This window comes from Dermacentor albipictus, chromosome 5, assembly GCF_038994185.2.
Source record: "Dermacentor albipictus isolate Rhodes 1998 colony chromosome 5, USDA_Dalb.pri_finalv2, whole genome shotgun sequence".
In the NCBI taxonomy this organism is placed as follows: domain Eukaryota; kingdom Metazoa; phylum Arthropoda; class Arachnida; order Ixodida; family Ixodidae; genus Dermacentor; species Dermacentor albipictus.
This window is the reverse complement of record NC_091825.1, coordinates 147,366,969-147,382,352: the sequence shown is the minus strand read 5'-3', so window position 1 is coordinate 147,382,352 and position 15,384 is coordinate 147,366,969. Positions and strand designations below refer to the sequence as shown.

The 15,384-nt window shown below is 42.9% G+C and overlaps 1 protein-coding gene across 1 annotated transcript in view; it reads right to left on the bottom strand.

The window, feature by feature from the left end:
* Positions 1–15,384, bottom strand: part of LOC135906236 (DDB1- and CUL4-associated factor 6-like) — a 28,610-nt gene that overhangs the window by 6,631 nt on the left and 6,595 nt on the right. Inside the window, exons 8-16 of the mRNA XM_065437533.1 lie at positions 14,755–14,817; positions 13,993–14,092; positions 12,918–13,169; positions 12,284–12,494; positions 10,646–10,881; positions 9,597–9,693; positions 8,036–8,134; positions 4,211–4,367; positions 1,627–1,783 (exon numbers count right to left, since the gene is read on the bottom strand). Coding sequence (XP_065293605.1) covers positions 1,627–1,783; positions 4,211–4,367; positions 8,036–8,134; positions 9,597–9,693; positions 10,646–10,881; positions 12,284–12,494; positions 12,918–13,169; positions 13,993–14,092; positions 14,755–14,817 — 1,372 coding nt within the window. The remainder of the gene's footprint in view (positions 1–1,626; positions 1,784–4,210; positions 4,368–8,035; positions 8,135–9,596; positions 9,694–10,645; positions 10,882–12,283; positions 12,495–12,917; positions 13,170–13,992; positions 14,093–14,754; positions 14,818–15,384) is intronic.

Here is a 15,384-nt window from a genome sequence, read left to right as displayed (position 1 = left end):
ACCAGCTACATATTATAATATTATAGATCTTGCTCTAGAACAGCTGCAGTGGCCTGGCCATTTGTGTACTAAGAACTTACTAAGAACTGCTGCTATTATACAGCTTGCTACTGCTACCACAAGGTAATGTCTCCAGTGACAATGCCAAGCATGAATACCAGGAAGTTGTGTTCCTTCGAAATAGAATTGCATTTATGGCCTTCGAACACACCGCCTTAAAGATACGGTAAAAGAAGCAGTGCAACCACTGCTGATGCAAGCAGCACAAAGGCTTTAGTGCTAGGCAAGCAGGCCTTAGTAAGGTGAACCTTGCACAGCTTTATCATTCTTAAAGACTTTAAACACAATAACTGATTCATGCCTGGGGCTATGTGCAAACATCAAGATGCAGCTGCATCAACACTTTCTGTCCCGAGAAGTAATGAAGAGAAATCATCATCAGCCTATTTTTTATTTCCACTGCAGGACGAAGGACTCTCCCTGCGATCTGCAATTACCCTTGTCCTGCGCCAACCGATTCCAGCTAGCGCCTGCGAATTTCCAAATTTAATTGACCCACCTAGTCTTCTGCCGTCCTCGACTGCACTTCTCTTCTCTCGGCACCCATTCTGTAACCCTAATGGTCCACTGGTTATTACATGATCTGCCCAGCTCCATTTCTTTCTCTTAATGTCAATTAGAATATCAGCTATCCCTGTTTGCTCTCTGATCCACACCACTCTCTTCCTGTCTCTTAACGTTGTGCCTAACATTCTTTGTTCCGTTGCTCTTTGTACAGTCCTTAACTTGTTTTCAAGCTTCTTTGTCAGTCTCCAAGTTTCTGCCCCATCTGATAGCAACAGTAGAACGCACTAACTGTACACTTTTCTTTTTAATGATACAACACAGTAAGCTTCCAGTCAGGATCGGACAATGTCTGCCGAATGTGCTCCAACCTATCTTCATTCTTCTGTAAATTTCCTTCTCATGATCAGGGTCCCCTGTGGGGAATTGACCTATGTAAACGTACTCCTTCATAGACTATAGAGGCTGACTGGTTATCCTGAATTCTTGTTCGCTTGCCCAGCTGTTGATCATTATCTTTGTCATCTGCATATTAATCTTCAACCCCACTCTTACACTCTCTCTATTAAGGTCCTCAATCATTTGTTGCAACTCGTCTGTATTGTTGCTGAATAGAACAATGTCATCGGCAAACTGAAAGTTGGTGATATATTCGCCGTCAATCTTTACTCCTAAGCCTTCCAAGTTTAATAGCTTGAATAGATCTTCTAAGCATGCAGTGAATAGCATTGGAGAGATTGTGTCTCCCTGACTGACCCCTTTATCTTTTTAAAAAAGGTATCTTCCTGCTTTTCTTGTGTAGAATTAAGGTAGCTGTAGAACCTCTGTAGATATTTTCCAAGATATTTACGTTCTGTACTCCCTGATTACGTAATGCCTCTAGGACTGCTGGCATCTCAACTGAATCAAATGCCTTTTCGTAATCTATGAAAGCCATATAGAGAGGCCGATTGTACTCTGCAGATTTCTCGATTACCTTATTGATGACACGGATGTGATCCATTGTAGAGTATCCCTTCCTTAAACCTGCCTGTTCCCTAGAGATACGATCAAGCAACTAACCTGGGTCAAAAGGGTGCGGCTGCAAGCAATTCACAACATGGTGGTCTGCTTCCATGATCATGACCAGCTCGCAGGTCTCCTTGTGCCAGATAAAGATGTGGCCACAGTCTGAACCACTCATCACAAATTCATTGCCCCAGAAGGTGGCCTCTTTGATCTGCACATACACAGTAAAGCATACATAAATAACCGCAAACTGCAAACATTACTGCACGAGCACATTATCGATTGATCAATCAATTACTGACAAATTTTAGGCGGTCAAATGGCCACAGATACAAAAGTGCTTCAGATACCACAGGCACATCGCATCATTCATTCTTAGCCCATAAAGCTGGCACTTTCAAGCAAGCTAGAAAACATTGCAATTCATTCCAGGAAACAAAGGTGGCTTGACTTGATGTCTAAAGCAGTTTGCTTCCTGTGTCTTGGAACACAGACATGCATTGGTGTCATTCACTCTCAGATGAGCAATTTTTCAAGCCATGCTGAAGGGCTATTGTGAGAAAATTTATTCAAAAGCCCATGGAAATAAGTCGCTTCTCTCATACTTTTGTTCAAAATACGATGCTGCTTTATTTGCACCTTGTCACTGATTACAGTCTCTTTCTCTCTCTCCTTTCCAAAACCTGCTTTCCCAAAGATGCGTGCCTCCCTTCTGAATATTGCTCAAGATTTACGTGCGATGCCTCAGCCACGTTATTGGCATTCCATCTGATCTTATGTGTCATGAATAATGCTCACTTCACTCCATTTCACCGCTCCCCGTTGTACCACTCATTTGTGCTACCTGCTTATTGGGGAGCAAGCAGCTTGCAACATTACAGTCTTGATACTCTCCCTGAAGTGTTCACCTCTTTTATTCATGTCAGGAATAGAACAACACTTGATATGGCAGCCACTTTCTGGCAGCGATGACAAAGCTGTCTACAGCGAAACTTGGAACACACCCTTCAAAACAGCTTGTCAATTGAACAAAGTGGTGGCAACCTTAAATGCCAACTACAAGAAACTTTCACTTTGGCTAAGTTGGTTATAAATTAGCAGCACCACATACTATTGAAGAAATCTTGGCAAAGCTGCCGTGCTGGTAATTGTCCAGTTTTATTATCAGCTTAAAAGGGTGATAGGTTAGCTTAGTTAGTTCCCCATGAGACTGTGTGGTGCAACGCGAGGCGGGACTAGGGACATGCTTTTCCTCGAGCTTGTCTTCGTTTTTCTGTGTTCCTTGTCCCACTTAGCACTGCACCGCAGTTTTATTATCAGCCTTTAAACAGCACCTAAGCAGATGATGTGTGGTTAGCAGATGTGACATAGATATCAGTGCATCACTTAAAACATCATTCAGCATGCCATGGGCAGCCATGGACGCTGCTTAATCTTGAAGGTCATGCATCACTTCCGATGAGTGATAATACGAGCCATCTTTCTTCTTCATTTTTCTTGTCAGTTTGTTCAGTTTTGCAAGCTTTTCATGATGCATGAACTTGCATTAAAAACCTAAATTTTTCATGGAGACTGCTTTATACACTAGGCTGTGTTACAGCGCTCATGTTGTTCACAGTGTTACGTCCGTGTGTCGAAGTGCACTGCCATATTACAGGCTTTCTAAGCGGTCCAAAATTTAGTTGCAGTAGGCATTTAACAGATATTTCTTTTTTTGCCTCAAACTACGAATTTCACGTTACTTCCAGGACCTCACAGAGTGGCAAACTGTCCCAAAGATCTTCAAAAATTCTGGCAGAAACAATTCTTCATGCTTATCTAAGTCAATGCGAAGCAGTTCTCTACTGCACAAGGTGCAAAACCCAAACAAACACGCGTCTTCCTGGGGAAACGCTCACGCAAGGACCGCCACATGTGCGAGCCACGACACCCTGACGACATACGATCAGAACTAGAGGTAGTTGCAGACACTACCTGCTGCACCAAATTCATCTTCAACAGAGTGCCTTTGAAAGTATGTGTCTGCGTCCCAGAAGTGGCAGTCTTCCAATCAATGCCACTTGGTCTAGGCAGACTGGTCAGCGGCCTCGCTTGGTGTGCCACTGTTCTTCGGCTGTGCATCGGTTCTCTTCTTCCTTGTGCTCCATGGCCTCGCTCCTTGGCTTGTCGCTTCGCTTCCTGCCTCGCCACTTCGGGACCTCTGTAGTCTCTGCAGAGCCTTTGCACTCTTATGCTCCTTTGCACTCTTATGCTCCTCTTCCACTTGATACTTTCGAGAGCCCATAGTTGTACCTGCAAGTAGAGGCCTGCACACAACATAGTGCAGCTAGCACAACCAAGTCACATCTATTTGTGGCGTGCACACCCGTACCGCAGAATAGAGCATGAAGAGAAGGCACTAAGCCAGTAGTGGCGTGTGAGCAGGTGCATAGGAGTGTGTGGATGTGCACGGAGCAAAGAGGTGCCGAGCCAATAGCCGCCAGCAAGTGGGTGCATGGGAGTGCGCGCGCATCGGCAACAAACTCTGTGACCTCGGGACGGCTTCGCGTTTGACCTTTGGCTTCAACAAGGCAAAAATATGTAAAAAACTTTCATGTAACCAATAATGACAAGGAACCAAAAACAGTTTGGAGCACACCATTGTCCTGGAGTTGCGATGCCCAGTGTAGCGCTTCCGAGCACGAGGCCCAGTCACAGTTTTTGTGAATGAAGGCTCCTCTACACACTCCTTTTCGAGATGCAAGTCTTCAGCCATGGCACGTAAGACACTGTCCGAGTCAGGCACCACTGGCTGCCTGAAAAGACACAAGCAGTTTTGGGGGGTCAACAGCAGTCGCCTTTCATATACTGCTGCAAACATGGCAACTTGTTATTTTGATGTGATATTGACTATCCTAGTGCATTTTTATGATAGTGTGAATATCGTCCTTTTCAATACAAAAATGCCAATTTGTTACTTTTTTTCTTCGCTCTCTTCCTTTTCCTGTTCCATATGTCTAGCAAAAGAGCATATATTATTCTTGTCCTACATGAGTGTTTGCGGAAATACGCCCACCTGCTTGGTCTGTATAGACTGCAGTATGCACAAATTTTAAAAAAAATTTTAAAAACCTTAAAGGGCCCCTGAAACAGTTCGGACAAATTTTGTAGACGCGTAGGGTACAGCTAAAGTTAATCATTCGCATCATAATTTGTATGAAGCGTCTCATATTAAGAGAGCTAAGGATGATTACAAGTTACCCACATGCACAGCCATGCATTGTCTCCTCAACTCGTTCGCCGATTGATTGGAGCTAAGCTCCGTCTTCACAGGCTCTGCGTCATGAAGGCACATCGTGTCGTCTACTTCCGGTTCCTTAGGAGCGAGCGCATGAAGCCTCTCTAACCTCTTCGGCAGCTGCTTGGCAGTCGACCCCAAGCAAGAGCTATCGAAGCAGCGTGTGTTGCGAGTATTCTGTCGCAGCACCGAACGTATCTGGTATTCTGGTAACCGCAAGCGAGCTGGGCATTTCGACGGATGGGTGGAGGCATAAACTCAAGCTGATGAAGCAACTTTAGCATAGATGTACATGTGCGGCCCGATCGATCTGCACAGTCCAGCCACCTGTTGGCGCAAAGCTTAACCAGCCAAACAAAGAGCTAATATCGCTCTAACCAAGTGTAAAACATCTTAAACATTTACAAAAACAGCATATTAACGATTGAGCTCCCGCGAAAAATTTATACCAGTAGCAAAGAAGAATACACTTCATTACTGCTACTGTGTTTGGTTGAGCTCTACGCCACCAGGTGGCCGCACTGTGCAGATCATTGACGTTTGTGCTTCTGCTCACCCTAGTAATCCTCCGGTGTAAAGTGGCGGCTGCAAACGTGCAAAGCCTGGAACCGATCGGATACTAATAGTCCGATGCGCTGCAGTCACTCCGCTCGTATGCTGCCTTGCAGAGGGACACTATGTTGCAGCTTGACATATTGCCAGTCGCTACGTTTGCAGCCCACAACGGTGCTCATGAAAGGACAGACCAACACTGACCACAGAGCTCTTGTCAAGATGGAGCACGTTGCGACACAAGCAGACGACACTTGCTGTGTGCTTCAAGTGCTTAAGTGCACTGAGAAATTGTTCTTCTGCATTCTTTTTCTGTTACTTTCTTTTTATAGAAATAAATTAACTAACATTCCAACTATTATGAACAACATTTGTTCACCATAAAGTTGGAAAAATTATTGACGACGTGCCCTGGGCAGCCAATCAAATAGCTCGCCCTACTGACATCATTACGGCAATTTACGTCAAATGGGTAGGGGTAGCTAAAAATTCAGCCGAGCAGTGGGCTGCGATCGGCAGCGATGTACATTTTTAAAACCTTATAAAAATTACACGCTTTACGTGGAGCACTTAGGTGCCTCAATTAATGATCAGAAGGACCTACTGTAACGACTCAGTATGTTCATACACAATCATCAAATCGTTTCAGGGTCCCTTTAATAAATTTATGGTAACGTGCAGGATTTTTAAAGCTTTCATACAGCACTCAACCTATGTTTTCTTACTTGCCCTCCGAAGTCTTTATTTTCCTGTTAGTACAACAATGTATTCATTAGATCCCAATCAACTCGCCCAGCAACAAGTTCTACTCTTTCTAGAGTTTGTTTATGACTGTCGTATTGATGCAAGTATAATATTAAGATTTTTCATTTACAACTAGCCAAGGCAAAGGCGATTTCAAAGGAGTACAAATACAGTTGCTCACCTACTTTTCAGAGCCTGATTTCTCAGACCTGTTGATTATTGGGACTTGTTGATTATTCGGACTTAAAAGGAAGCTTTAGCTTGGGCCCAACACTGACGCGGCCTATTCAAATACACGTAAAACGCAAAAACGTTTTTCTGAGATAATTCCTGGACCGATTTTGATGAAGTTTCCCGCATTTGAGAGAGAAAGTTAAATTCTAGTGACTGTTGGAAGCAGGATATCGATTTAGGGCCTGAATTTTGTTTCAAGAATTTTCAAAAATTCGAAAGTTTGAAAAAAATAGAAGCACGAAGTTTACAAATGAATAGCTCTGCATCAAAAGCAGATATCGCGGTTCTGTGAACGGCATCCATTAGATTATTCAAAGTGGACAAATTCGATATGCCATTTTATATCTTACGTCAATTTGTTACATTATTTACAATGGTTCTGCAAAAGCTGTATTTACATAATACCACATTTTTTTATCTTCATGTGTGACATATCAATTTTGTGCGCTTTAGGTGTACTATTGTATGCAATTCACATAATTGTATTATCGTTTTTCGTTGCTGAGTTACAGAGTTGTAAACTTGATAGTTTCGCTTTCTTAAAATTTTCTATTTTTGCCAATTTTTAATAAAGAATTGACCTAAATGGAAAATTCGAAACCAACAGTCACTAGATTTCAAGTTTTTCTTTTAAATGCAACAAACCTCGTCAAATTTGGTTCAGTGGTTGACGAGAAAAACGCATTCTCCTTTTACATGTATTTAGATAGGAGCACCCAAGCTAAAGCTTCCTCTTAACCGCAGAAGCGGCACCAATTTTTATGCTGAGGTATAATGAAAACCGCAATTTCAACCATGATTATGTAAATATTTCATGAATAAACATCATGAACATTTCTGTTCGTTTCAAAGATCATTCTTGGTATGGCTATTCAGCAAAGTGCTCAGTCATAGCTTCACTACAGAATAATATCTCCAAAGCAATAATAAACTATCAAGCATGTTGAGTTATCAAATAATTTTAGCATAATTCACCAGATTCTAGTCTTTTTTGGTTCCACCTGCAATACTGTAGTTTCTATATTCTACGATTGGCAGGTCTGCTTTGGAGTTAATCCATCAATTCTACTTCAAGGAGAGCAGAAAATCAAATCGCAATAATGTGCTAGGTACCAGCATTCAATTAGACATAAATATACCATATCACTATGGCAGCCTCAACATGTGCTCACAGCTAGGTGCAGCAAACACAACTTTGTGAGGCTAACGTGCGTGGTGAAAACTGGTCAGCACTATGCACGGGCAAGAGGTTTTCATTAGAGCCATATTCAGCTGAAATTATTAGATCTCCTTTACAGTCACCTCAAATTCTGTGTGGAAGCATCATCTACAGTGCAGAGTGGATAAAAATTGTGCAGTCTTAATCGCTGAGCAGCTTGCCACTTCTACGTCGCCATCAATGCGCACATATTCTTCCACGTCGACGTTGCCTATATTCAGCTTGTTTTAGTCAAGAAATAGGCCTCCATTATTTACTGCGCATTGCAGTAATCCTGCTGTCTTTGTCCCATGAGTGTGTTCTCTTATGTTGTTGGCAAACTACGTCAAACCATCCCAAAGGTAGTAAGTACTCTTTGATCTGAAAAGGTGACACACTGCTGCTAGTAGCACTTTCACTCGAGGCCAAAAAAAGAAAAAGTAGGAAAGTGAAGTCACCTAGACACAGAATGTGCTCTGCTGCTCACAGGAGAAGTGCTGTCGCCTGTTCGCTGTGGGCTAGCCTCCGAAGGTGCTCGTGGTGGCGTTGCAGATTGTCTGCAGAACAAACAGGACTCTGAAAGAGCTTTGTTGCACATAAATGCTATGTAGCACACTGGAGCCCCAGAGAAAAGATCAGCAAACTGTGATGAGGTCAATTCAATTGTTCTATCATCTAGTGTTAAGCACCTGACAGCACAGAAGTATGCACAGCCTTCACACCAAGGGTTGCCAACCATGACAAATTTAGTGGGACAGTCCTGACAAGACCCAGCCTCGGCAGCAAAATGCCCAGACTTTTTTTTTTTTCTACTAAATAAGAATAAGTCAGGGTCCATACTCATAAAATAGTTCTTCTGCTAGAATTATTCAAACGAACAGATGCTAGCCAACAGTGATGTCGGACATATCATTAGCTAAAGCAACCAGCCAATGACAAACAGCATTTACGAACACGAAAGCTTAGTGATTTTTCCCCAGACTTCCTTTTTATAGTATGTCACAGCTTGACTGCCATTTTTCTCTCGTCTTCTGTTGCATTGTCATAAACATATTTCGTTTTTGTTGCGGTTGTAGCTCTATTGTAGGCCCTATCGTTCACAGTACCTCCATCTGTTTTGGTAACCATATTTGCCAGGCAACTACTGCACCGTTCTTGATGCAAGTCGCGACATGGTAGTACTAAAGAAATTTGTACAGACTGACGGCTCCTGGCACTGAAAGGATAAGTCGTCTCAAGTCACCCCCAACACACCCCTACCCCCGTTTCAAATTTGTCCACTCTAAACTTGGCAACCCTGTTTACACGAGTGGCCTTATACTAGAGCAATCGACTCCTGGCACGTCTCCCATGTGGCATGAGGTATGGTAAAATGCTCTGTTACATTTGGGTGCATTTGTTTGTATCCTGACATTCAACAATGGTGCAATCAAAAATAATGCTGATGGGAACCACACCTGCTCATAAAAATCTTTCATCAGCTGGTGCATGATAAAGGTCTTTTTTTTTCTTTTTTTTAAGCTACTTGGCTTGGTAAGGGTTTCCCCAAAAAAGGAACAGATATTATTGATGGCCACTCAGAGAAAACGGCAGTCAAAATCGCAACAGCTGGTGCATCAACAATGGCGATTGCAACGGTGTGATGCCGGCACAGCAATGACATGACAGGTCACGCACTGCAGACAAATGCCAAGTAGAGAGAAGAGCTATATAAAACACAGAACCATTAAGGACAATAATTAGTGTTGTCATCATTTCTGTGCAGATGTTTTTCACAGTGGCGTAAAAAGAGTTCTAACACTCGGTCTTCAAATTGGAAAACAGCAATATGAGACAAACAGAACATAGTGCTGAATCTGCAATAAGAAGCATGTCCTCTACATTGCCCTTCCCTGTGCTTTCTTCTGCTTGCTGAAGTAATTTCATTCATGTAATTTACTAGTACAGGACTGGAGGAGCAATTTCTAATAAACTCGGTGTTGTGGAAAGAAGTCCATAGATTCAAAACTAAAGGCTCACCTCCTCCAATGAAAAGCAGAATCATCATTCAGGTTTGGATTTTCATCTTCGCTCGTGTTATCAGCACTGGCATTCTTTACTGTTGCCGATGCAGCTCCTAAACAAAAGAGTATGGTCCTGTGTTAACATTAGCTCTACATCAGTAGCCAGACAACAAGAGCAGTAAACATAATTTGTTATAAAAACAATGCATAACTGTGTTGGTAAAGTCATGGGAGTTAAATATTATCGGAGCATATTGTCATGTAGTAGTGATGGGGAAGAACACAGCAGAAAAACTGTGAATAACTTAAATTTTATTGGACGAACCTGTGCCCACAATCGCAAGTGACACTCAAAGGACAATGATAGCAGCAAACACAGCCGGTGATCGTCGGAATCTGATCTGTCGGTCAAGCACGTCGGCTTTTATATGAGTCATTGAAAGTTCCAGAGTAATCGCTGGTGCCCGCATGTCTTCTAGAAAGTACTACACAATTCACGTTGCTCATACAATCAAATTACATAAGTTTTGGTGACAACAGGCAACAGATAGAACCATCAACAACATTAGAGAAACTTCCGATACATGCAGGCGCGTCCTCCAGTGAGCAATAACCTTCAACCTTTGTTATTCGGTGAAAAGTGGTCACCTGAAAAGTACACATGTTAATATTACACCAGTATTAGTAACATTCTGAGCCTGTATTGATGACGATACCATCAGGTTAATGTGCAGTAAATTCCCTGGGCACGATTGTGATACCATATTCAATTAGTACAGTAAGACCTTGATAATAACGAACAAGCATATAACTATGTATATATAAAGATCACAAATTTTTTTCCAGCAGTATCAACCTGTATGCAGCCTTTAAAGGTGCTACGGATAATAGACTGTATTGCTGACTTATAGATCTGCACAGGACATAATCAATGACATTTTCAGTTAATTTTACTTTATAGTAAAGTCTCTAGGAGTAAGTTTTGTTACATTTGCTGGCGTGTCATCTGGAAAATAAGGAACATTGACATAACATGGTGATAAACAATGCCGACACTGCATTCACCTATCTCTCTTGATGGAGACGAGAAATCGTCCAACAGTGCGCTGTCTTTCCCGTTTTCGCCAGCCGGAGATATGTTCTCTGCTGCTGACTGGAAGCACTCATTTTCAGAAACGCTCTCCACAGAGTCCTGGAACGCAGCATCGTCGTCGTCATCTGACTGGTTCGGTGAGCGCCGAGGACCCGCTGCTGGCACTGGCTGCAAGGCATTCTTTGAGCTGTCCTGCCTAACACTGCCACTGCAATAAGGAATAAGAATATGCTGTATGTGCAAACTAGAATTTACGCCTTTCTTTTTCTTTATGTTAAAGCGTCAAATGGCACATCGAGCAAAAAAGCCAGTGAAACGGCACCTAAATTTGCATTGCCACTGGCTACAACACCATGTAACGAGCTCGCTTTGACTGAGTTCCCATTGGCTGAAACACCGTGTCACGAGCTGCGCCTCGACAGAGCAGAGCGGGCGAAAGTCACTAATGACCACCTGCTGCTGCAACAGTGCGCCAGGTGTTGCGTGAGGAGAGAGAGCATTGCCATGACGCATCGCCCGACGGGCATCCCCCACGTCGGAGGCATGCGGCGTTGGCACCGCAAACTGTTGCTGCTTGCTGGCTCGGTCAGCACGTACCGCTATAGTATATTACTCGCAGCACAAAACTTGAAGGACTGCTCAACGCCGGATTTGGCATTCACAACTTATAAGAAGTGCTTAAGTGTCCTCAGAATTTTTCATTTACTATCAGCACCAAATGTTCCACAGAAAACTGAATTTCTGTACAGCTTAGAAGTATGTATGCAGTCAGTAATCTGTGGAGCACCATGCTCATCACGCATATAATGTGGACTGAAATAGCGCAATCCAAGCCACATGCCCAAGGAGAGAGAAAACGTTACTTCAATCAAGACTTCATGTCTGGAGCCTCCTCCCTTGGAAGCAGAATCAGGTAACTACACTAGCTAGACCAGGCATGATGGCCAGTGTGACCATGCTTCTCGTACTTTTCGGTGTGGCCATGGTTTTCGTTAACCGCTCCTCCACATTCCCAGGGATTGTATAAAGTAAGTTTTGCACAGATTCCACGTCCTGTAAACTTCATGCAAGTCTACTGCACTGCCTGAATTGTTAGGGCAAACCTAGTTGCAAGGACAAACAGCTAGAACATACTGCAGAGCACGGAAAAGATGAAAGCGAGCCATGTTCATTAAATTGAGGAAATGTTACGATAAAAGCCACTTCTTGGCCACTGATCAATGCATTTCAACTCTCAAAGTAACCTGGTAAATGCGACATACCTTTCAGTAACTAATGACCAATTGAAACTGGACATCCAAGCATTTTTTTCCCCTGTGTTTTTCATTCTCCGATTCCTCACTAAACAAATTCATCCAAGTAGTGATCAATGTAGTATTCTCCTGTGTCATCCGATACAACAAGACGCTGCATTGAGCATAATTGCATATACACGCTAGGAAATAAGGAAGACACATTTGAAGGCAGGAGCAAAAGTTCAGCTTATACTTGGCTGAGAAGACAAAAACTTTTCATCTCTTCTCTGCCTAATTTCTTGAGCCTTTGCATTGAAGTTGCAACCCATTTTCTATCGACGTACTCACTAATATGCATTAACGGAAGAAGCCCACCTGCTGCATGCTGGACAAGCATCTCCCAGTCGCTTCTGCTGTTTGATTTCGTCAGACGTCGCTTGACCAGAGGTGCTGGCACTCGGTTGAGACAAGTCCAGTGCGACCACATTTGACAATGTGCCCTGTGCCGTGGCCTCTCCTTCCCTCTCTGAATTTTCTTGCTGAGCAGCCCTGCTGGCCATTTTTCGCCGGATGCGTTGCTTGATGGCTGTAAATGTGTGATGATGTAAGATATAAAGCTACTAGGCAAGTCTATATTTGACATTTCTATTAAATGCTATTTTTAACCTGTGTTGCTTTTAGGGCATCAACACATTATTTTTCACATTTCATACACAGTAACACGTATCAAGGAGGGCACTCCCTCTGTTATTTAATGATGTACAGCCTTTGCAAAAAGCACAAGTGTTGCCAATTCATGGCCATGTCATGTTGAGTCTGTGAAGCATCTGAAACTAGAAAGTACAAAGCTGCAGAGTTTTTGTATAACAGCCTGCCTCCATTTCCTGAGCTGACGTTACAGGAAACCAGCTAGAATTACCAAGGTCAGCTGTGCTTATGCGCAAAATGACTTTAATTCTTTCGACAAAGGCTGTACATCCAACTCATTAAGACAGAGAGTAAAGTTCACCTCTGGCAAGCCTCACACTTCGCGAGTGCCTAGCCACGGTGGCCTCAACGTCTTCATCTGTGGAGCTGTCGCCTCCGCTGTGTCCAGGCGAGGCTGAAGACGAAGACGAGAGTGATGAGCCTGCATGAGGCCTGGCAGCTGCAGCTGCTGTTCTGCCAGCTCCCGTGGACGAGTTGAACATGCGTGTCAGCACGTCAGACATGCGCTGCATCAAGCTTGCGTGCAGCGAGCGCGGCTGTTGTTCACCGAGTGCTGAAACACAGACAAAAAATAATAATATAGTCAATAATGATGCACACACAAAAGAATAATGTTGTTACAACAAAAGAGGTGTCAAGCCAGTGCCTAGACATGATTAATGGAACCCCAAATCCTTGAATAACTGTCCATCAGCGCTTCTGTACAATGTTGCTCTTGGAGCTCATTCTTGAGTACAGTCAGCATATCATTGGCCAGCATTTTATGTAACCGTTTTGCTTCAATCCATTGATGCTGTTACTTTGAGAATGTAGAGCTGTTCACAGAAGCATTTCCTGGCCTCTGCTTTTAATGGAACATTAATGTGCCCGTACAATGGCAGCGCGTAACACTACATCATAAAAACAGAACAACTTTTTTTTTCTAGGGGTAGAATTGTCTACCTCAAGCATAACACAAAACAGTCTTTACAATAGCAAAAGACAGCAACGCTGCGTCTGTTCAGTTAACAGGGGAGTGGAGGGGTGGGGGGGGAGTGTTGTTTCAAATTGTGCACAATTTAGTAATACAACTGAGTGTGTGAGAAAACATAGAAAGATACTTATGATGAGACTGCACAAAGTGCCCTGCTGGGCAATAAAATTAATCTGAGAAAGTGAACAGTGCAAAGGCCAACAAGAACTTAAACAGGACAAAGAATGGATCAAACTAGCCCATTTAAGCCATCCTGCTAAATTAAAATTCAGTCCTGAGAGCATACAACAGGCAAGCAAATAATGTGCGCTTGCATGCTCTTGTCATACCAACCTTGACAGAAATCAGGAGAAAAAAAATAGTAGCAACCAGCTAGACCAGTTTAAAAGCATGAGGCACTCACCCCTCATTTCACACTCAGGCCTAGCATTGGGTCCGGTGTCTGACCAGTCTCCGCGAACCCGAAGACGCTTCATTGAAACATGACATTCCTTCTGCTTGGCCTGAAAACACATAACATACAAAATGCATCCAATCAGCAATCAAAAGAAGAAAGATAGCTGAATGTCTTAAATGCGAACTTTTTCACACACTTGGTCAAGAATCGCAACACTCTCAACATAAAACTAGTTTACAGCACAACTCCACAACAGCATGAATCAATGTTTCAGGTAATTTTTTTCCGCTAAGAGTAACAAAATGGTCCCGCAGTTTACAAATCCAGTGTTGATAAACTATGACTAGCCATTGGATTTCTCAATATTTCACATTGCTTTTTCCAGTATTTAGCCCAAATTAATTCATATTTGTTTTCCTGAACAAATCCGGTAGTCATCATCAGCTTGCTTCTTTTTTTTTGCATGCGTGTGTGTGCATGCAAGAAGGAGGTCAAGAGGGGCTATAATGCTCTCTTGCACTACTGACACTTTCTGGTTTTATGAACTGCCCGAGTCAATTGATGCAAAACTGGGGAGGTAATATGAAACCACTGGGAGGTGACTTCATTCTGCAGTGGACTTTTTGACTTATTGTTGTCATAATGAGTGCCAAGTGATTTTATAATATTAGGATTACCAGGTCTCTTTAATCTCTTACGGGAAAGCACCAAAAATTCCAGACCCCTTAAATATAGTACATGATTATAAAAGTGACTGCAAAACATCACCTCTGTAGCGCTGCAGTTCCTTCCATCTGTGCCATATGATTTTGGTTCCTCTTGTGCACTTCCCTGCATGGGAGACATTCAAAACATAGTTCGTGCACATGGTGCACCAATAATAAACAGATACAATAGAACTGCACACTGCCGCATGTGTCATCACGAGTAAATGCCCAGATACCATGGACGATGCCACATTCCTTCCTTTATCTTTCTTCTTTATTTCTTTCTTGCAACACAGACATCCAGCCTCAATTAAAATAGTGCAGTGCACAATTGCATGTGGAACTAAACCAGTGCAATACCCTAGGCCCCGGTGGCATGTTCAAGACACAAGAAAGCTTTGCCTCTCCCGTAATGTCAAGTATTCTGCTCCCGAGAGCACATACAGATAGTGTTCTAGGCTACTAGTACTTCCAAATGCTGAAATTAATTCAATCCACCTTCAATGTAAACAAAAAAAGTGGGCGCTCCTCAATGGCAAACACATGCAGTTACAGCTTTGTCTCTGTGAAATAAACGTGCCATTTGACGTAGTAGTTCTGCGGAAACCCGCAAGGTGGAGAGAAGTAATGGATGAAGGGAAAATGAGACATCCACCCGTTCGTAGCAATTGCTACAAAGGAAACCCATACG